Source organism: Choristoneura fumiferana, chromosome Z (assembly GCF_025370935.1).
Source record: "Choristoneura fumiferana chromosome Z, NRCan_CFum_1, whole genome shotgun sequence".
Lineage (NCBI taxonomy): Eukaryota > Metazoa > Arthropoda > Insecta > Lepidoptera > Tortricidae > Choristoneura > Choristoneura fumiferana.
In genome coordinates this window covers 24,940,155-24,963,822 of record NC_133472.1, presented here as the reverse complement: position 1 = coordinate 24,963,822, position 23,668 = coordinate 24,940,155, and the positions used below count along the sequence as shown (strand labels likewise).

The 23,668-nt window shown below is 36.7% G+C and overlaps 2 protein-coding genes across 6 annotated transcripts in view; one reads left to right on the top strand and one right to left on the bottom strand.

Moving 5' to 3' along the window:
* The window catches only part of Taf4 (TBP-associated factor 4), a 29,134-nt gene extending 8,367 nt beyond the window's left edge, over nt 1–20,767 (bottom strand). Inside the window, exons 1-8 of one of the 3 annotated variants that reach the window (XM_074093888.1) lie at nt 19,925–20,767; nt 15,204–15,368; nt 14,617–14,766; nt 13,170–13,379; nt 12,889–13,032; nt 3,994–4,125; nt 1,616–1,971; nt 1,312–1,507 (exon numbers count right to left, since the gene is read on the bottom strand). In XM_074093888.1, coding sequence (XP_073949989.1) covers nt 1,312–1,507; nt 1,616–1,971; nt 3,994–4,125; nt 12,889–13,032; nt 13,170–13,379; nt 14,617–14,766; nt 15,204–15,368; nt 19,925–20,758 — 2,187 coding nt within the window. In that variant the 5' untranslated portion in view covers nt 20,759–20,767. The remainder of the gene's footprint in view (nt 1–1,311; nt 1,508–1,615; nt 1,972–3,993; nt 4,126–12,888; nt 13,033–13,169; nt 13,380–14,616; nt 14,767–15,203; nt 15,369–19,924) is intronic. The other 2 variants (XM_074093896.1, XM_074093902.1) reach the window with 2 other exon arrangements.
* Nucleotides 20,768–23,311: 2,544 nt separating this feature from the next.
* The window catches only part of ClC-c (chloride channel protein 3), a 33,363-nt gene continuing 33,006 nt past the window's right edge, over nt 23,312–23,668 (top strand). For all 3 annotated transcript variants that reach the window (XM_074093501.1, XM_074093494.1, XM_074093486.1), the window contains exon 1: nt 23,312–23,508. The gene's annotated coding sequence lies outside the window, so the exon portion shown is untranslated. The remainder of the gene's footprint in view (nt 23,509–23,668) is intronic.

Sequence of the window (23,668 nt, the reverse complement as noted above, 5' to 3'; positions counted from 1 at the left end):
TCATTTAGTTATTTAGGTTTTATACTTACATATAACAATTTCGTTTTTTTTTATGGAATTCGCTACATGGCAGACAAACTTAGAAATAACAGTCAGATATTATACAAAGAAATGATTTCGCGTTGCAGCCGCTCATTTGGCAAATTACGAAGTTTCCATTAAGGCAGCGAATAGTAATATACATAATTAAAGAAGTATAACAACTCCACCTAGAGTACCTAATCTTAGTAATATTTATACAACATACCATACTTGGAGGAAAAATAGACTAGATAGCTTACATGTATCAATAATTGGTTATGAGATATTTATCTATGACAACTCATTGGTCTTTTACCACTTTCTGATAAAATGTTTGCTCGGCGTGCATAGAAACAGATGACTCCCTATACACGAATCGTCAATACTATTCAACACGTTGCAATCATAAAAATAGTGTTACAACAACTATTCGCGGAAGCAGGAAAAATATTTACTGGGATATAAATCGCTTTAGCACGTTTCGAATAGCGGCACTGGAAGTTTAATTCTTTCATCATAGGTATAAATTAAATCGCAATGCTGACAAATATTTACATGTGCATTATTGTACACAGAAATGATATTTATACAGAGTAATATAAGTTGCTAACAAGTTAGTTACCAATACTTCAAGAAATCATACATTAAAACAATTAACTTGTAAAAAAATTAAGAAAACTTTTTGTATCACGTTTTTGTTTCAAAAATTATTTAATCTAAAGAAAGCTGCATTATCCCAGATTAAGATAAGCTAATATTTATAGTGAGTAATGCTAAGTTTCCGCAAGAAACAGACAAAGTAGCGGGTAAAGCTAGTTTCATTAATTTTCCTTATTATTCATTATTTAGCACCAAATGCAAACAGCAATGGCTAGAAATAATATTGAACGAAGAAGCTTGAGAGGAAAATTACGGCTAGATAAATAACGATACTCTATACCAAAATAGATTCATTAGAGAAATATGTGTAACGATGTGCAGTCACGAGCGATCATTTGACACCCATTTCGTCAAAAAATCCTTTGAATTGTCATACAAAAATTACAGATATTCGATCTTAGGTGGGTTCCAAATTAACGATCGTGACTGTACAGTCAAAAGCATAAATATACCTTTATGCCACTAAACATAATGTCGATGTATACATATTTTGACGCTGTGGCTGTATATATATTTTTGCATTCGACTGTGCCCTTTGCGGTCAGGTCTTGCTTACCCGTAGTACGGGTGTGAAGTTGTTTGTCGCTTCGTGTGCTTCGATAGACGCTCTGATATAGGTAGATGCGTTACCTTTATAAGGAGGTCGATCCTGTGCTGCGCGATGACGGCGAGTTTCTCGACGAGGTTCTTGAGCCGCTCGTGCACGGCGTGCGAGAGCAGGCCGGCCACCTCCGGCGACGGCTCCTCCAGCCCGTGCCGCGCCGCTGCCACCTTCAGCCGCGCCTGCATCAGGCTCATCGGCACTAGATACTCGTCCTTACACGACCTGATCAAAATGCATTTATTCATTACACATCAAAACCCTCAGCAAAATTAATTGATTGTTGTTGTGATAGATATATTTAGAGTAAGTTTTATATAATTATGTTCGTACCTGATTTGTGTTCCAATCATTTCAGTAGATCCGAGGATTCTTTGGGTCTCCTCGGCCAGATTAACTCCACCCATTGCTGCAACGTCGTTTATGTCGTCGTCACCAGCCATTTTATCGTCAACGAAAGGCTGCGAAGAGTACTGAACTGAAGATTTTTTCTCTTTCTCTTTAAGTAGCGATTTTCCTGGAGTTAATACTGTGTTAAGGGCTGCCGAAGCCGCTGCATTCCGGTTGAAATTAGCCTTGCTGTTAACAGTCATAGCTTTTCCGCCCACCTTATTAACATTTATCTTCGTATGGACAGGTATATTTTGAAGTACAGCTATCGTGTTGCCAGATTTGACCGTAGGTTTCGGCTGCAAGTGAAAGAACTGGGTTACCAAAAATAAAAACAATACAGATTTGGAGCTACACCAAAGGCTTTAAGGGAGCTCAATTACGACATAAAATGTGGACACACGATGTACGCATCAGAAAATCTCAATTCTTTCAAAATACCTATTTCTTGCGTTAAATTATGAACGCACCAGCACCAATATTTGACAACAACAAAGCATGCATAAATATCTGATACTTCTCTATTTCTAGGGCCGGTAGGATGTGTCAGATATTTTTGCACGCTCCGCTGTGGCACATTAGTGCAGGTCTATACACGGTGTTTGTTAAAATGACAAACAAAAAAAATTAAGTTAACAAGTTACTCCCTTGACAAAACTACATTGTTAGTAAAATTCAATTTCAGAATTATTTTTTTATTTTCATTGACCTCTATTTCACCTTATGTTTAGTCGAGAAGAGGCCGAAGATGTAAGCGTTGTAGATTTTGATTTGTCTATTCACCGGCAATAATATCAGATATTCTCGAGTGCCCGATTTGAGTGTCTTACCTGATATTTCTGTCGGTGACTGCACTGAACCACTTTAAAACAATCTTTCTTTCTAAAGTTAACATATACGATATATATCACGATGAACATGCTAACAGAACCATCAAAAGAAATTAAAAAGTGCAAACTCATAGTTTGTCAGTAAACAAAGAGCGCAGCATACAAAAGCAGACAGGTCGTACAGCCTTTAAAAAAATCCTGCAATACGAGGCAGGCACAGCTGACAATGGGGCAAAACCAGACTCCGGAGGTTACAACAATTTGGTATTCGTAGCTTTCAGGCGAACCGACTGAGACATGGTCCTGACTTTAAAGTAGTGGTCAGAAGTTCCCAGTGTAACAGACAACAGCTTTTTTAGCACCCTGTGATTGAAACTAGATAAGAAATGCGATTTCATTAAGGTGGAGCAGGGTGGCGGCGTGCAGAGTCGACTAATCCCATTAGTTGAAATCTAAACCACGTCCCGCTACGCTGGCGAATTCACCGAAAACATCCCATTATGAAAGGCATGGTTGCTCTTTCTTCGACGTCAAGTTAGACCAGAGACTAAAATTGGCGCATTTTTTACTTTTATATTCGGTCGATCAATTTTTGAGTCATGATTCAGATCTCTAAAGAATAGATTAGAAATCATGCAGTAATTAAAATGATTTTAGAAAACTAGCACTAACCTATTAGGAGATAAGTATTTAGAAATCAATGACATCATTGATAACAACAACAAACAAGACATACCTATAAGTACAAGCATACTACAATTTACATGTTACATTTTACATCGACACCATAATCTAATCATTAAAAAAAGTTTTAACATGCTCACGTAGTTATTATAAGGTATCTTCTGATAGCGTCAAGATGTCTATAACTAGACTAAAAAAAATTGGGTCCACAATTAAGTCTCGTTTTATTTACAACAATTCGATATCCCACGAATGAGTCGAATTACATAACTGTTAAATTACGGCCGAATATGTATTGAAGGAAACTACTAATTATCAAGTAACAAACTTATCTAACCCGACGTTCAAATCTGGTACCTACTACGAAAACACCGAGTCAGCGGCAACACTTAGGTTCATCAACAGCGCGAACGTCACTGGATGGGTGAGGTAAGTGTGTGGCACCATAAATAACTAAAGCCATGCATTTTAATATGTGTGTATAATGTAATCAAACGTGTGACAAGTACTTATGGATATTTTGACTCATTTATTGAATTCCTTCACCCCAACTCACGTAAATCGACTTAATTATCGAAACACAATTATTTTATTAAACTATTGTCAATTAAACGTAGTTTGATAACGTCACTATATCCATTACTACCGATACCGACGTACATATTATTTCAGGCTAACTGAACGAGTTTACAATAAATTAAAACTTAAACCTACGAGACAATCATGAAGGTAATTAAAACTAAATCTACACGTATACAAAGCTACGACTTGACACCGATGCATGTTCCATTCTGGCAGCCCACAAACCTGCGAGTTAGCTGGCACCGATAAAACGTTCATACTCTTAGCCGTAGGCACGAGTGCGGGGGCTAGGCTAACGGGCAACATCGGCGGCAGAAGGGTCGTCAGGGTCGGGCTTGAGCCGTCCTCATCCAAAGGCTGAGTTATCAACACAACTAAACATTATATTTTGAATTTTTCAAACCACTTGCATAGTGAGTACCCGACTTCATAAGGTATAATAAAAAAAATATGACGAAACCTACGAATTGCTTTTTTTTTAAAACCTACTTATTTATTTTTTCTTCTGTTGGTAATTTGTCAAAGCATAAAAGCTAAAGAAAACATTTAAAATGAATGGAGAATTTATGAGAAAACGGTAACAAAATATGTGAATATGTAGTACTACAATGCCGTTTGGTTTATTTAGGAGACGAAATAAATATCTCATTTACGTCATCAAATACAAGAAAAGGAGACAATACCAAATAATCATTCTACAAAAATTGGTCTAGTGCCAGTTCAGTGGACATTGAGCCGTAATAAATAACAACGATTATGCAAGATTTCTAACTAAAAAAATAAAATAGTGGACCCATAAGATCATGAATAATTAAAGCCATATATCCATTAAAACGCCGTTCAAGGGCCAGAATGTCAGAATACCCAGATTAAAATGCATTTTATGTCGCTGAATTTTTACGCCGTTTTTGTTTCACGTACATAATTTTTTAGCACTCCTATTCTTGTCCTTATGTACTAAAATCCTAGTGCCTAGTGCTAGTGCTGCTGCTTAAGTAGCAAAGTAGAAATAAGCAACCTGAGATATGTATGCATAGGAAACAATCGTGTCTAGATTCCTGTCCAGCAGTGGTGTAGGGGTTAAAGCACGCAGCACGGATTGCTGAGGACCTGGGTTCGATTCTCAGTGCTGGTCTCTTTTTCTGGTTTTTCTGTGCATCCATGTCCCAGTTTGTATTTTTGCCATAAACGAAATCCTTAAATACTATGTTTTTAAGATCAATATAATATTATCTGCATACTGTTTTAATTTTTTTTTGTACGACTTCCTAAAACTATTTGAAACATTGTTAGGTAGAAGACAAAGCTAAGCAATTTTTGAACACATTGCTCAGGCTATGGAACTACAAAAACAACATTCACGGTTTTTTAGAAACATAAGTATTGCAAAAATGATAGCATGATAGTAGTCGGGCCCGGAAGGGTTTATTTATTAAGGAATATTTATGCTTAGAATATTCAATTAATGCTACTTAATGAATTTCATTCTCTTTATATACAACATTTAAATAACATATTTCGACATCAAACATTAAGGGTAAATAAATAGGTACTTTATGGGACAGACAGCACTCTATGGTAGCACAGGAATACATTCCGAACAACATGTAATAAATTGAAAATTATTCAGGCGGATAATAATTAAAAATAAAACACAGGCAGGTGTTTTGATACATACATTCAAGTAGGATCCCATAGTCTTTCGCATGATATACTTCTGTAAGTAACCTTTTCAACACTCCACAAAACAATAACTTGATAAACAATAGCAAACAAGTTGACCTAAGCAACACGACGTGACAGATCGAGTTGTTACAACGGTCTGTACGATCAGCTAGCTTGGCATTAGGCAGACCCTATTAGGGACCAGTTATTAACTCAGCATCAAAACATGTCCAATAATAATAGCTACTAAGATAATGCTGCTAATTGCATGTCAGTTTTCATCGAAAAGGTAATGATTTAATTGTTTAAGCCCTTATATATATACCTTATATTTATACGATACCAGTTATAAATGACGGATAATATTGATAAGTAGTTATCTACTAATTTATACTTTTTGAAGTAAACGGCCAAGCGCCAGTAGGACTCACATATCAATCATGGTTCCGTACCTAATCCAATACCTATAGATAAGTAACTCTTATCTATATATATAAAAGAAGAAACTGACTGACTGACTGACTTATAGATCAACGCACAGCCCAAACCACTGGGGCTAGAAACTTCAAATTTGGAATATATGTTCCTTAATAGATGTAGACGCGCACTAAGAAAGGATTTTTCGAAATTCCCACGGGATAGGGAAATATCTAAACTTTTTTCGCTTTTTTGTTTGTAGTCGAATCTCTGAAACTATTGAGCCGATTTAAAAAAATCTTTCACCGTTAGTAAGCTATACTATCTTTGATTGACATAGATTACTTTTTATCCGGGATAATGCAAAATTCCCGCGGGATAGAAAAAACTGAGTGCAACTTCGGGGATGATTTTAAAAATTCTTTCATCAATAGAAAGCTACACTATTCCTCATTAGTATAGACTACTCTTCTTCGGGAAAATGCAAAATTCCCGCGGGATAGAAATAAGTGAATTCAACTTCGGGTCTGATTTTAAAAGTTCTTTCAACAAAAGTAAGCTACAGTATTCCTGATTGACATAGGATACGTTTTTCCGGGAAAATGAAAAATTCCCGCGGGATAGAAATAAGTAAACTCAACTTTGGCACTGCTTTTAAAAAATCTTTCATATGATATAATATGACTATCCTCGATTGACATAGGCCACTTTTTTTTCGGAAAATCCAAAATTCCCATGGGATAGAAAAAACTGAATTCAACTTCAGAGCTGATTTTAAAAATTCTTCCACTAATATAAAGCTACACTATTGCTGATTGGTATAGATTACTCTTGTTTGGGAAAATGCAAAATTCCCGCAGGATAGGTACATAGAAGTAAGTAAGACAATCCAAATTCGGAGCTGATTTTATAAATTCTTTCGCTAATAGTAATCTGCAGTATCTCTGATTGACATAGGCTGCTTTTCTACAGAAGAATGCAAAATTCCCGCAGGATCGAAATACTTAAGTAAATTCATCATTGGGGTTGATTTGAAAAGATATTTTACCAATTGGGAGCTACATTATCCCTGATTGGCATACGCTACTTTTCTCCGGGAAAACGTAAAATTCCCAAGGGATAGCAAAAAGTGCTTTCAACTTCAGGGTTGATTTATTTTTAATTCTATACCTAACTCTACCTGAACAGTACCATGACTGGCTGACTGACAAACAACGCATAGCCAAAACTACTGGTGCTAGAGACTTGAAATTGGCATAGATGGACCTAAAGTAATAGAGAGGTGCACTAGGGAAAGATTTTTAGAAAATCCCATGGAATAGAAAAATATATCAACTTTGTTTGTTTCTTTGTTTGTTGGGGGTAATCTCTGAAACTACTGAGCTGATTTAAATAATTATATTACCAATAGAAAGCTACAATATCCCTGATGGACAGACTTCTTTTTTTTTTAAATGCAAAATTTCCGCAGAATAAAAATAAGTGAATTCAATTTCGGGGCAGTTTTTGAAAATTCTTACAATAATAGAAAGCTACAATATGTATCTCATCGACAATTAAGAATATTAAAATAGATCATAACAGTAATTCATATCCCGCGGGGACTTTACAATTTCTCGAGATACAATCCTATATCGTGTAGGAAGACGCCGGCAAAAGAAACGCGTAGTACTTTAACGTCTTTCAGTGAAACAGGGTGTCAGAGTTGGTACGAATTATGAATGATTAATTGAAAAATGAAAATGAAAAAATGTTTATTTCGTTATAAAATCATTGGACAAAAATTAGGGTTGGGGCTTCCTAGTAGGTATTGGATATACCTGTAACAGGAAGTCCCGCTCCTCCATAACAATTTCATTATTAAGTATAACAAAACAAATTATACCAAGAAAAAGAAAGGGGAAAGACAAACAAAAACAACAATCTTTAAACTAATTAATATCAAACAGTGTGTGTGTGTGTGTGTGTGTGTGTGTGTGTGTGTGTGTGTGTGTGTGTGTGTGTGTGTGTGTGTGTGCATATGTGCCGTTAAGTTTTATTTATAATATGTGAGCAATGCTTCCGCTTGTTCATAGCTGATAGTTTTAAGCCAAACTCTCAAGGCATCATTGCACTTAAATGACTGCATTGGATAGATATTTATTATTTTTTGAATTTTATTATACAAGTGGGCGGCTTGAGCCCTGAATTGTCTTTTTGCAAACAACGATTTGCAAGAAGGAACGGGGGCAACGTTACCAATTCTTCTTCGAATCAAAAGGGATGGATTAAAGTTTAATGACTTATGTAACTTCATAATAGTGAGTAGAATATAGAGTTTTCTCATTGAAAGTAGATCGCAGTCTTCATAGAGTTGTTTCGTAGGGTATTTATACGGCTTGGAGTACATCACTTTTATCAAACTTCTTTGCCCTCTTTCCACATCCAAAAACTTCGTCTTAGCAGCACCTCCCCACAGAGGAATGCAGTAAGACATGATAGACTGAGCCAAAGTGGTGTAAATTTGTTTTAATAGAGTTTTAGTAGCAATATGTCGTAATGTTTTAAAGATCCAAATAAGCTTTCTAATACGAGTATTGATATATTCAATATGAGTATGCCAAGAGAGGCGTCGGTCGAGCATAACTCCGAGGTACTTCATAGAGGCAACCCTATCTAGTTTTGTACAAGAACATAGTTTGGTGTCTTTTAGGTTACAGTCATGAATTTTAAGTACCATATCACTACCTGGTTGCGAACTTAGATATTTAGTAAAACAGATGAAACTAGTTTTTGCTGTATTCAAGGTAAGAAAGTTGGATTTAAGCCAGTAGGATACCTTCTGAAGCTCCACGTCAGTGTTGCTAAAGACAGTCTCCCAAGTCCCACCGTGAAATACTATGACAGTATCATCTGCATATGAAAATACATTTCCACACTTTATGTTTATGTTCGTTAAGCCATTTATGTAAGCCAGAAATAAAGTAGGTCCTAATACACTTCCCTGTGGTACTCCGAATGAGATATCTGCGGCACTACTAATGTGGCTGCCGATTTTTACTTTTTGCGTTCGACCTTTTAGGTAATCCTTTAGTAAATCTAGTGGTCTGCCTCTAATGCCTGTTTGTTCCAATTTTTGTACAAGAATGGAGTGAGAAACGGTGTCAAAGGCTTTTTTTAGGTCCAGGAAGACAGCTAGACATTTGTGACCTTGGTCTACGTGTTCAGTAATTAAAGAAGTTAGTGATAGCACTGCGTCTTCTGTAGATCTACCCTGACGGAAACCATATTGTGACTCAGAAAGGATGTTGAATTTATTAAAATAAGCCATTAACCGAGAGTTAAGTAGCTTCTCAATAATTTTGGAAATGGCTGGCAAGACAGAAATAGGTCTGTAGTTATTGGCATCATCTTTCTGCCCACTCTTGTAGACTGGAGTGACAATAGATTGCTTAAGAAGTGAAGGAAAGACTCCCTTAGAAAAACATAAATTAGACAAATGAGAGATCACTGGGACAACCACAGTTTTAGCAAGTTTAAGAAACTTAATGGGAACGTTATCCCAGCCAGGGGCGCTGTCAGACTTTAAGCCCATGAGAACATTGCTTACCTCCTGCGGGTCTGTATCTAATAAAACGAAAGAGGTAGGATTTGAGCTACGTGGTTGTGCCAAGTTTACTGTTGTAACGTCTTGCCCTGCTATTTCATCTGCCAGTTTTTTTCCAATAGTGGCAAAAAACTCGTTAACATGGTCAACAGATTCACTGTAAGTAGATTTAGAGTTTAGTAGCTCAAGATTTTGGGTTTTCGTAGCTTTATAATGTGTTATACTTTTTATCGTTTTCCAAAGTTTCTTTGTATTTTTATTAGAGGCAGCTAGTTTTCCACTCTCGTATTTACGTTTAAGTTTTTTTATGAGTCCATTACAAAAATTACGATATCTTTTATAAGTGATACAGAGAATCTCATTTTGTGGATCAGAGCGTAATTTGAGTTGCATCTTGTTTCGGTTATTAATGCATCGCAAAATGCCAGGGGTAATCCAAGGTTTTATGACTCGCAGACTTTTTGGTAAAGTTTTCGTTGTTTTATTTTCCTCAAGTGATTCTATAAGTTTCTGAGTAAGTTGTTGGACAATGAAGTTGGGATCATCGGAGAACAGAAGAATTTCAACATTTTTTTCCAATAAAGTAGTAACAGCTTTTTCATAATCTATTTTATCCATAGTTTTTGAACTAGAGGTTTTTTCAATTATATTCGTAAGTGCCAAAAGTATTGTGTCATGATCCGTTATTGAGGTGTTTACAATAGCAATGTGGGCCGAAGTTTTTCTGGTGTCAATTTTTATCATGAAATGGTCCAAACAGTTTTTTTCTCTAGTGGGTAGTATGTGACCGGGTACTATACTGTAAGTAGATAACATATTAAGGTACGTTAGTCTGTTTGTACATTATAATAATTGCTCCTGCTCTCTGGGGATCAAGTTAATGTTAATATCTCCAGTTATAACAATATTATTGTAAGATTTGACAGTTTCGAGATATGAGCTTAAAGAATTTATAAAGTTGGATGCATTGTTATTTGAAGGCGATCTATATATACCTAGTATTATAGAATTTTGGATTTTAATTTGTAAACAAGATGCATTTACTAGCTTTATTTCTCCTAATTCTGCTCTCAGATGATTTTTAACGTAAACTACTACACCATCATTCTGGTTAAGATTATTTACAGTAGATAATGCGATATAATTATCAAGTCGTGGGATAGGTTTAGAGGGGTTTAAGCGGCACTCAGTGAGTACCAAGATATCGACATTAAAATCAAGTTGCAAGAGAGTAATGAGTAAGTCATCAAAATTACTATAGATGCTTCTGATATTTTGCGACATTACCGTTAAAGACTTATCGACAAAAGGAATATGATTTTTGAGATGCTGTATGTCACAACGCAAAGATCGCGCAATCTCCGTTTCGTCTATTTCATTTAGAGTTTGAAGCTGACTATCCATTTTGGTGAGATAAGAGCTGAAATTACGTATGAAGATTGATTTTTGAATTCCAAAATGTGCACCAACGTCTTACTGTAACTATATTTCCATGTAATCCTCCAAAAAATCAATCAAAACACGAAAAAAAGGATCGCAGAAAGTAAATGTATGTTAATGTTACCCCAAATTTAACGCGAGCGAAGCCGCGGGCAAAAGCTAGTATATTATATATTTTTTAGTATATTTTGTTTCTGGGATCTCGGTAAAAATTTCTATGACAGTTGAAACGTGGGAGTATTCCGACATTCGGAGCAAACAATCGCTCTATCTAGGTCTTGGGAAAACGTTATGTATTCGAGTTTTTTGCCCAAGTGTTACACTAATAAACTTCATCATCTATAAAAGCACTCAACAAAAAGATTACTTTGACTGAAAGACAACCTTTGCAGTAAAAATCATAAAAAGTCAATCAAGCCGAAAATATACCTAAACTACAATATTTTGGATTTTGTTCTTTACCTATACTTGTGGTGCTGTGATGTAGAGCCTTGCTTGGTTTTGGCTTACCTACTTACGACCTGACCTGAGTGTCAAAACCTCACATACAGACTGATAGACGGACGGACAACGAAATGACCGTAACGGTTTTCTCTTTCCTTGAAGTATAGATCTATAAATCCGTATCTAGTGGCATAATTTTCGCAAGTCATACATAATGTATGTTTGTCGGAATTTTCGTTAAACATAATTGTTTTCTCAACAAAACTGACAATTTTACTAACGACGTCGTGAGGATTTCCAAGTCTGAGTGAACTCCTACTACTGACCCAGCTGTTGACTCTAAATCTTGGCGAATACTTAAAAATTGAAATAAAAGTCAAGTGCAAAAATAAGTATATATTCGAACCACTCAAAAATATGTTGCTACGGCCTTATTACGTCGCAATAAGTGTGGTACTTATTTTTGAAATTTTGAATAAGTTCATATTTTTACACGTGACTGTACAGTCAAGAGCAAAGATATCGACGCACCCAAAGTTGCAAAAATATGTATACACAGCCTTAATGTTAAGAGCATAAAGTCGTGTATACATATTTTTGTAACTTTGGCCGTGTCGATATCTTTGCCCTTGACTGTACAGAGAAATTAAGGGTTGGTATTTAAGCGAAAAAAAGGGTACAACAAAAGTAACCTAAGAGCCAGTCTCGCTCATGCTTATGGTTTATGCGCTTACACGCTCAGGCGCAGAATCGCTGAGCTAACGAATACCTTTAACGACTTATAGAATTTGGAATATTATTAGTAGTAACTATTCATATTTGATAAATTATGATTGTTATGAAAACGTGCATTTGTGGCCGATTCGTAAGATATTCAGATTTTTTGCTTACTAGTAAAAAAATAATTTCAGCACAGTACGCCAACACAAATTCAAAGCCTAAATTAAAAAGTACGTTTTTAGTAGTAAGTATGAATCTAGAGTGTAAGAGCACAAACTTTGTTTGGAAATTGTGAGATTACTAATCACGAGTCAAGCTTAATTGACAACGTTCAATAAGACGCACCTGACACTCTGCATTTACAGGTATGGCTTTCGCAGGCGATAAGTCATAGATGTAAGTGCATGCTAATGGGAACGTCGGAGTCGGCCGAGATGGGACGAAGGCATTGTAGTCTTCATCCGACTATGCACAAAAACAGATTCTTAAGTTGAAATAGTATACCACAAGTCATGGGCGTCAAGTCATTAAAAGTAAAATTGCATAATAACTGAGTGCAAAGAAGCCACTAATAGCAGAGTAACGGTTGGCGAACTTTTGCACCCTAGCACGACAGACATACGTAAAATACATAAAAGAAAGCAATTAGTGACTTCGTGACCAGTGCGGACTACACATAAACTAAGTATACTCGGAATTTGAAAAACAAATGTTGATTAATGATTAGTCGAAACCCAAAAATAATCACAGACTTTATCCAAGTTTCATATCCCAGAATCTGTACCCCCACCTGCTCTGTCTTTCAGTTATTAGGAAGCTTTGTTAGTATGTGTGCAAAATAATATTACCATTTGGACATTGGATGTAGCCATAATGGATTGCTGCGATGGCGCTACTATCGTCGAAAACGCCACATGGGGCGCCGGCGGGTTGATTCCTTCAATAACCAGCTCCTTTGTGACTAAGGATTGCCGCAGTAGTGGCAGACTTTTCTGAATAAAATTAAGAAAAAAAAGTAAATATAAGTCAGAATTAATTGTGTTATTCGAGTCACAATTACTCTTAAAACAGTTCAAAGAATAAACCACTTCTTTTGTTAATACTATTAACTAAAATGATCTTTACTAACCTTTAAGAATCCAATTAGACATGGCTGTGGACTAGCGTTTAGTAGCCGTTCAAGCCGATCGCAAAATTCTTCTGGCTCAACTTGTGCATCAATAAGCTCTTGAATAAGATTCCTTACATTTCGTTCAACGGACTTAGGCTCTTTGCTAGATAGGTCCAAAAGATTCGCCAAAAAATTTCTGCATTTCTCTTTGGTGTTATCAGAAGGTTTCTGTAGACAATTAATAGTTCAATTAAGCACTCTAAAGGTTGTGATAATAATTAAAAAATAATTAGAGCACACAAAATAAATCTATGAAAAATAACTTGACGGATTGTTCTACAAATTAATGCTTAGGGTGTAGCTTTCTAAAATATTACTTTTGAGTATTTAATTTAGCCGTCCACTGGCAGCAGACTAGAGATTTAGGAAATGTGATATTTAAAACCTGGTATCCTACAGTACTTTCATTGTAGCATGGTGCGGGTGACAGCTGTCAATATCACAAGACTAGAGAGTCAAAGTGTCGAAGTTTGAGTCGAGAAAACTAATAATTTAAAATCTTAATCATTATTAATGTCATCATAATAGAATATTAGTGAAATTCTAGGTTGGAATATTATTTGTCACTTAAGGCTAACGGAGTTTGCAAGAATATTCGTTACTTACCAATTAATAAGTACCGATATAACTAAAGATCCATTAGTTCCCATCACTAAACGTTATTACGAATTACGTTTCTTTACTTAATTGTGCTATGAACTGAATTAATTGATTATAAAAATCTGATAGCTTAAATTTATTTCGTATAACATAGTTCTTTATGTTCAAATATTTTACGCCAATCATATTCAGAATGCAACTGAAATATACTTCCATATATTTAGACCGCAGCAACTTTTATGAGTAAAACGAAACGTGCATCAAGTGTCACCCGCACCATGCTAGAATGAAAGCACTGTAGGAACAAAAAAACATGCCGCCATAAACGCGGCTAAGGATAAAAGGCGGCTTTAGAGACAACTAGCAAGTGCACCGTAAATTATTTCAGAAATTACACGAGAATTGCAGCCAGAGCAATATCACGGCTGATCAACCTCCGGCCATAGTACATTCGAGTTCATACACTTGTGAGCAAAACTTTGATCAAAAACATCTGAACACGACTGTATTGTTAACGGCATAGAAGCTTGTTCAGATATTTTTGATCAAATTTTTGCTCAGAAGTTTATGAACTCGACTGTACAATTCCGTCTGTCAGCTTGACATCAAAATCTTTTAATATTACGTGGGCCATAACCAGACTGTCTTTGTGGATCATAACATATCTAGTTTGTGTTTAATAAAAAATCTGTTTAAGAGAAAAAAAAATGATGAATGCAAGTACATTGAAACCATTAAATATGTATGTTATATCTTTTTTCGATAATTTTACTTTTTATATTGATTGTGTACGATTTATATTTACCTGGGTGGTAACAGTCGGTGCCTGCGGAGGCGGCGCGACCGAGGCCACGGAAGCCGCTACCATAGGCGCTGGTGCCGGACCCGAGGGTATCTGCGCCTGCATTTGAGGTGGAGCCGCAACACTTGTTGATACCGTTTGCACACCAGGATGCTGTAATCAATGACTATTGTGAGTTCCATCACAAAGATCGCAATCGGCCATGCTCATTGGTTTCAAATCAACCTTTTGTTTAAGCGTCATACAATCTCAAGCTAAGTATAGTAGGATATAACTGGAGTTACATGTTTCATATAGAAATTAAACATGATATTGAAAAGACATTTCAGATTATGAAAATTACCTACAATGAACAGATCATAATTACATGACGGATGACATTAGCTGTAATTCCATTAGCTTACCTTGTTAATTACCTCAGAACATGCACCTTCACCAAGTTTGCACATGCACTGACAATGAGTTAAAATTGGACAAACGGATATAGTGCATAAATATGTTTAAAAATTGGCCTTTGCAAGTGATTGAGTGTAAGCGCTTGTCCAATTTCAAAGTAGAAGGTGAATTGCAGAATTGCTGTGCCTACTTACTGCCGGCACGGTCGATAGCCGGATGGTTTGAGTCTGCGGGGCCGTAAGAGTGCCGGCCGCGGGCGCGGGGCCCACTCTCAGCAACTGGTATTGACCATTCTCAGTCTTTAACAACAAATGACCCTGCTGCCCAGGTTGTAGACTCTGCAGAGTTTGCAGCGTAATCTAAAAATGAACGCCGTGTTTCAATTTCCAAGAACTTACAGTTCTGAACCCAAAGCTCTATGTGAGTTCATAAATGAACATGAGCTATAGCTAATAAAATATATATTAAAACGAAATTACATGTTTTTATATATGTATATATAGCAGAATCTAAAAACATGATCCTAAAGCAGGTCATTTGTTAGATCAGTACACACTCAATGAATACTAAGGATGAATATTGCAAAATAATGTGGGAAGCTGAACAATACCACTTAAAGCATACTTGTATTGTAATTAATTATTATAGTAAGCTATAATTATTATCTAATATTAATGTAAAAGATAACAAAGAAACACTACTTTTCAAAATGCTACAAATTAAATCATATCCTACCAGATATTAAATTATTCTCACTCATACAAATATTAAACTGTTTAATTTCTGACCTAAAACAAAATGTTCTAGAACCCACCCCCCATTGGATGACCCACTTGGATATTTTTCTACTCATTGGAAAATTTGAACAGTCCCCTACAAACTTTCTCTTAAAATTATGTATGATGAATTGAACAGTAAAAATGGTTTTTCATCTCTCCTGTTCGGAAAGTTTTATTTTCATGGGTAGATAGCCGGGTGGAAAATTGCGTTTTTATCTCTAGGGTGAAAAGTTTTTTTTTTAATTTTTCGATTAGCCACGGCGTCAAAGATAATTAAGTTACGTGGCCAAGTAGCTTATATACAACAGTGGATGTTGGACGCCGAACATCCGCATCCGTTTAAAACAAGAAATTTGATCTTTATTACGTCACAAATATATTCCATGTCTTTCTTTAGTTAGGTTAAGAAAGAGATGGATGTCATTCGTGAAATGTGTAAGAAAGAGATGGAATATATAAATAAGTAATAAAGGTTAAACTTCTTTGTTCGGCGTTCAACCTCCACTTTTGTATATAAGCTCCTTGGTTGTGACCAACTCGATTTTTTTTATAGTCTTCCGTGGCAAGTGGCCAGTCGAAAAGGTCCCGTAAACCGTTGGAGGTTGGATATAAGTAAATTCAATTTATTATTATTCTCATTTTTTTTTGTAGTATTTTACTTTCCTTACAGTCGAAATGAAAAGTAGTGTCTCGGGTGAAATTACCCATTTCCCCTCGAACTATTGGCGCTCTCACTTTGTTAGAGCGCCGCGCCAGAAATATCTCGGGTTAAATGGGTCACTTTCCACCCTTGGTTATCAATCTACTATTGCACCATAACTACTGTGTTGTGTAGACTATATAAATGAATGCACAAATTTCAATCTTATCAATTAGGTATTTTTATATTAATCATAATCAGGCAACAGGGTACTGTTTTTGTACTCTTGGGACAATGTTTAATTAAAAATATTATTAAAATGATATGCATATTAATTGAAACACTACTTTATGATCATTGACATTGTATCCTTACGGCACTAGACTGGCTGTTTGGAACAAAACGCGCGGCGCAACAATTATCAATATTATTTTGAGACAACCCCTGTCACGGACTTCGAGAAACTATAGTAAAAGGTTCACAAATCCGCACTGTGATCAAATTTTGTGCGCCGTTTTGATGTAAGAAACATGCAGTCTATACATAAGTATGTCGATGTTTATTAACATCAAAGTTGTAATCATCTTTTTAAGTTCAATAGAGAAATCTTGCTAAATTGTAACACATGGCTAATATTATCTGATACTTATCAAATTCTGGGTCAGGGACATGTCAGGGGACTGTTTTTTTGGGGTGTTTGAAAAATTGTAATTAAAAGTAGTTTTATTGTTGGTATAATATAAGACAAGATTAAAAATATAAGTAGTTGTTTTTAAACACAGAAACATTTTTTCATCACACTTGCTCGTAAACAGTGTCGTAACATGCAGGCTACCTTGGTTGCAACCCCCCAAATAAAACCCTCGACCTTAATGTGCTTGTCATGAAACCCGTGGTCGGTAAATGAGTCATTGCGCGTACACATTGTCTTATCATGAAGCCCAAGGTCGGTAAATGAGTCGGTGCCCGTACTGATGGTGCTGCGCGCGCTGCTGCAGGACTACATGGACCACATGCACACGCACATTGCGGCGCATGCCGAGGGAGGGGGAGGTAGAGGGCGGCGCTGCCAAGAGCACAGCCTAAGGTATCGCCAATATTTGGAAGAATTATATTTTTTCTTTACAAATATAAAATTTTACTTGCAAATGTGATGAAAAACATTGTATGTCGCACGGGCGGTACTAGAATTACGAACATCGACTCATTAAAGCCCTGTCTTTGACTTCGGGCTTCTAATAGTAATTCTAGTACCGCCCGTACCAATGTTTTCAAAACTTTAATTGTTCCAAATCTTGGCAGCTGTGCTCTTGGCAGCGCCGCCCTCTACCTCCCTCAGCATGCGCCGCAACGTGCGTGTGCATGTGGTCCATGTAGTAGTCCGGCTGCAGGAGCGCGCGCACGCGCACGGGCACGGCGCAGCAGTACAAGTACGCACATTGACTCATTTACCGACCTTGGGCTTCATGACAAGAACATCAGTACGCGAAATGAATCATTTACCGACCACGGGTTTCATGACAAGCACATTAAGGTTGAGGGTTTTATTTGGGGGGTTGCAACCAAGGTAGCCTGCATGGTATGACACTGTTTACGAGCAAGTGTGATGAAAAATAAATAATTTTGAATAGTGAGTTTTGAAAGGAAGTAACCCCTGATAGGTAAGTAATAGGCCAATGTATAGCCCAAGAAAAAAATCTAGAGGTGTCACTTCTCCACAACCAAATAAAAGAAATAATTCTAAGGAAAATCTTACTTAACAGCAATGAGTTGATGCTTGGGTAACAAAAGAGTAAGTCGTACTTTTTATGGTAATTTATTAGAGATTTTTTCATCTATTTTATATCTCATTTACCTCATAAAAACCACTCAAATGATACATTTGAGATTTAATACATTAAGTAGATTATTGCCGTGGCCTGGAAGTAGGCAATTGCTGGCTGAGTATGAGTATTAAACGGACAAGCTTGCGAGTCCGTTAAACTAATACGAAGCCAGCAATTGCTATTCCAGCCGAGACTAATATAAAGCTTTTCTGAAAAATGGTGAAGAATTCTGAGGAGAATAAACTTTTTCTCAAAATATATTATGACATTTAATTTTATTCCAATGTTTTTCTTATGCTTTCCTGCCTTTTTTTCAATAAAAATATAATGCAGGTGTATTTTTCCACCAAAAACACAACAAGCTGATTGGGTCTGAACCGAATAAAAAAGTCCGGAGTTCCAACAAAATATCTGATACGGCCATTAGACTTGGCTGTATACGACTTGTGCCAACATTTCCATGGCCTTTTTAACTTTAACAATAAATTGTGAGTCAACAATAATAAATTATTGTTGAGCTAGCACGCCTGCACTCTTTTTAACTTTTTAATTTTTTGCTGACCATAAACTATGCACTTCACCTTCTGATATGTAAAGAATAATGTCAAGTTTTAGGGAGATTTTTGAGAAAAACATTTTATAGAGTGGTTTAGGGAGATCTCTAATCAGCCTATGTATGGCCTTGTAGTGTCCCATGTAGCGTCATCTGCTAGGCTAGTAGATTAGTCAACATGTTATTTGATTGTATCACTCTTACCATTACTAAACATATTTCATGGAATGTGACAAGACAGAATAATGAAAAGCATAAGAAATTCCTTAGAGAACTTGATGCAATCAAATCACGGAAAGGTCCTGAACTCAACATGTATATATATTTATATATATGTACTTTATAGACTGATTTAAATTATGCAGCATGTGGGCATTGTAATATGGAATATTGTTATTAAGCAAGTGCAAGTAATCAATATAAATTACACCACAGGTAAAGCCTTTTCCTTTAACCATGGTGATTACAGTTCAGTACAACCTGTCAACACAGTCTGGACAACAATAATGTACAACCCGATAGTCTATACCTTTATGGCAAATTACATGAATTATCAGGTCATACATTACAGACATTCATTCTAAGTCAACAATTACAGGTAATTACACCTGACATATTCATAGAATTATACACAGTAGAATCCATTTACAATAACATAGGTACTTAGCAGATTTATAAACAATACCACTTCTTGCAGTCAGGTAAAAAGAGAGTAAAATATTGTTTTTATCTTATGCAGCTTGTTTCTTCTATCTTTAAAACTTTATGATAATTGGGAATCCATTGTGTTAAAACATACACAAGTGCCACCTAGGACAGCAATCACTACAAAAGCAAAGTTATAAACCCTAATTTGTTTTAATATAAGCAATATAAAGACACTAACATGTTTGTGAGTAAGTATAACAGAAACAACATAGTAAATGGATTCAACTGTAATAGTATTTATGTTCAAAAGCATTGTGTGCCATCGCATGATGATAATATCAAGTGAGTTTAGTTAGATTAGACAGATATTGATGAGTTTTAGTGATGGTGATATGTCTTTAGACATTCGGTGAGCAAGGGCATGTCAGCATTTATAATACAAAGCAGCAAATTATGTAATAATAGTTACCCCTGGCGCTGCTGCTCTTGTTCCCACCACTTGAGGTGTTCCAATGACTACTCTTGGAGAAACTGTTGCCACTGACTTCTGAGCTGCAACTGATGGCGCGCCAGGTCTCATGTTTAATATCTGAACATTTGGAATGATGGCCGGTTGCCCTGACCCTAAATTTTGGGTTGTAACAACAACATTCTGCCCTCCTGGCTTATTTATGTTCATAACATTAGACATTGAATTAGGCATGCTTGAATTAACAGTCATTGGCACCGTGACCATGCCGGGCTGCATGCCCACCTGACCCGACGTAGTTCCTTGTTTGATGACAAGTGGGGGCTGCATGTTGATAGTTTTGTTAACAGACTGCGGGATTACTGCTCCGGTGTGGATTATCTGGTTTTGGGAGGCCGAGAGGCCAATGCTTCCGTTTGGCAATGTTTGCGATGGATATGACACTCTGTTCACACTATTAGACAGACTCTGTGATGTTTGAGAGTATATCACTTTGATAGGCTCGCTTGAATTAGTCAAAGAATGTTGTGACACGAATCCTTGAACATTATTAAAGTTTACACCACTTCCAGGGCCAGCCTGTTGAAAATTACCACTCGATATTTCACCAACACTCACTTGGTCCGTGTTGTATTTTTGTACACCAATAATAGAACTTGCATTTGACGTAATATTAGAAAGCTGACTAGGAATAACATTAACTATATTGTTCTGTGAAGACACTGCTGAAACGGACGTAACTAATTGATTTTCCAGTGATCCGACGATAGCATTAACTGCGTTCTCGTCAACGTCTGTGGACAAGGCTTGCTCTAAAAACTCGGCTGACGCCATTTTATACAAATCGGCTGACATGGAGCAGTCATGTGGACAAATCGGTTAAAACGGCACAAGGCATTATCGGTTTTTAATGCGAAGTAAAATTGTGTTTCTAACTTGTTTGTACCAGAAATAACAAAGAGTAAAAAATAATATGTTACTCGTGCGCGCAAAGTAATATGATAATAATACGATAAATGTTTAAAAACATTTATGTGATATCGTAAATAGTTGGTAATTTCGTACAGCACTAGTGCAAAAATAGTACATTGTGTCTTAAGGGCGGTAAATAAGGAATTACGAACGAGTCTATTAGAATTAATGAGTCTAATCAATGAGTGAGAGTATTAGATTTAATGAGTCGATGTTCGTAATTCTAGTACCGCCCGTGCGACGTACAATGTTCTTCATCACGTTTGCGAGTAATTTTTTTTATTTCTAAAAGAAAAAATATAATTGTTCCAATATTTTGGAACCTGGCGATACCTTAGGCTGCGCTCTGTCAACGCTGCCCTCCTCGCGCTCCCCTCGTGCGTGTGCATGTGGTCCTGCAGCAGCGCGCGCAGCTCTCTGCGCTCTGGGCGCTCTGACTCATTTACCGACCTTGGGCTTCATGACATGAAAATTAGTACGGGCAATGACTCATTTACCGACCACGGGTTTTATGACAAGCACATTAAGGTCGAGGGTTTTATTTGGGGGGTTGCAACCTAGGTAGCCTGCATGTTACGACACTGTTTATGAGCAAGTGTGATGAAAAATTTATTACGGCCCACTACAGACTAACATTTGAGCTCTGTTACACGAGTGCAGTGTCAAAGGTCTCGAGATTCAGTTTGTCTGGGTGCCAAGTCATTCTGGGATTTATGGAAATGAGAAAGCTGACAATCTGGCTCTCGAGGCCATTCATTCCGGGGATCTTTTCCCCTATAAAAATTACACCCATGATCTCCTAGCCCTTCCTAAAAGATATTTACGGAACTCCTGGGAGTTCTTTTGGTTTTGGAGTTCTCTAGAGACCGGAAATTACTATTATAGTTTACAACAAAAAATCCACTGAGACCATGCTTTTATAATTCAAAATTAGGCAGAAGAGAAACATCCATATTGACTCGGATGAGGCTGGGCCATACGTGCGCCCCTTCTCATCTGTTTAGATTCAACATAATCAATAGTAAAGCATGTGAATGTGGAGCCGCGGTGGCTGACCTAAATCACATCTTTCTATTCTGTCCATTATATGACAGAACGTCGTTTATGGAATCATTAGTATCCCACAGTATACCTCTACCTACAAGCATATTTTCCTTGCTCACCTTTCCCAATATATATAATATAATTGCATCCTTTATTTCTAAAAATGATATTAAAGTATAGTATTTTCAAATTAATGTAATTTATTTTGCCTTTGCGTTCTACCTACCCTGACCTTCTATATTCCAAATTCCGTCTACCAAACTACCCCTTTCCCGCGTCCAATTTCCCTAACATGAAAATGGCTAAGGGCAACTAAAGCCCAAGTCCAGTACCAAAAAAAAAAAAGACTAACATTATCCGAATTCCACGCGGAGGGAGCCGCGCGCAAAAACTACTATTAAATAAATTTTAGTGACCATCATGAGTGCTTGGACTAACGAAGAAATTTTATCCTTTTTCTTTAAATTTCCATATCTCAAACTGCACAAGAGCCGAAGCAACTGAGAGATCCAAGTCTGCCATGCTTGCCTGCAGGGCTACTACGAAACTCAAAACTCGAAGTTCGTGTCGTGGGGTCCCTCTCGCTCTCGTATTAAATAGTATGAGTCCGGAATACGTTGACGCGCTTGCAAGCGTGTTAACAAATGGCATTCAAGCGTTTGGATAGATTTGGAGCTTGTAGACGCTTGGCAAGCCTCGGCAAGGGTGTAAATGTATGTAGTATTGGCACTCACTTGGTCCCCCAGCACGCTTGTTCTGGTGTTTCTTCAACAGAAATATTCAGGCTCCATATCATCATGATATTTATATATATATATATATATAAATATCATGGGACACTTGACACCAATTGACCTAGTCTCAAACTAAGTAAAGCTTGTACTATGGATACTAGGCAACGGATAAACATACTTATATAGATAAATACATATTAAACATCCAAGACCCGAGAACAAGCATTCGTGTTATTCACACAAATATCTGCCCCGGCCGGGATTCGAACCCAGGACCTCAAGCTTCGTAGTCAGGTGCTCTAACCACTTAGCCTTCCGGTCGTCGTATAATTGTTCCATATTTTTAAAAATTTGTGCAAGCTAGCTGAAGTTCGGACAGTGTGTACTAGAGCTTATAAATAAGAAAACACATTTTTTGACGTTTTGTATTCGAACAAGTTTTCTCGACCGACATGACATGACAAGACCGACTTATCTGCAGGGCTACTAACTGCAGAACAGCAGGGCTACTACGAAACTCAATACTCGAAGTTCGTGTCGTGTGGTCCCTCTGACACAGTATTTAATACGAGAGCGAGAGGGACGGTACGATACGAGTTTCGAGTTTCGTAGTAGGCGTGCTGTTGTCTGTCATGTCATTGTCATTATTTTGGTATTGCGTTTTGCGTTGGTTGGTACGTTCACCCTCAGTTTTGAGAAAATAATTGTAGGCGGCTGTTTATTTCACTCCCAGTTTTTAATAGGATTATAAAGGATCACTAAGTATATTCACGAAACCAAATCAGAAAAGATACGCTTTGATATCCTGGCCTCGAAATGACACGAAATTACTAGGTTAGTAGCAGGAAGTTTAATTTTCTAATTTGTTTTGTTATGCTTTTATGTAATCAATTGTATTAATATAAACAAGGTGATTTGGTTTACATGGTATTTTGACATGAAATGAATTTCATTTAATGGAACTTAAATTGCTATTAAGTATGATACGGAAATT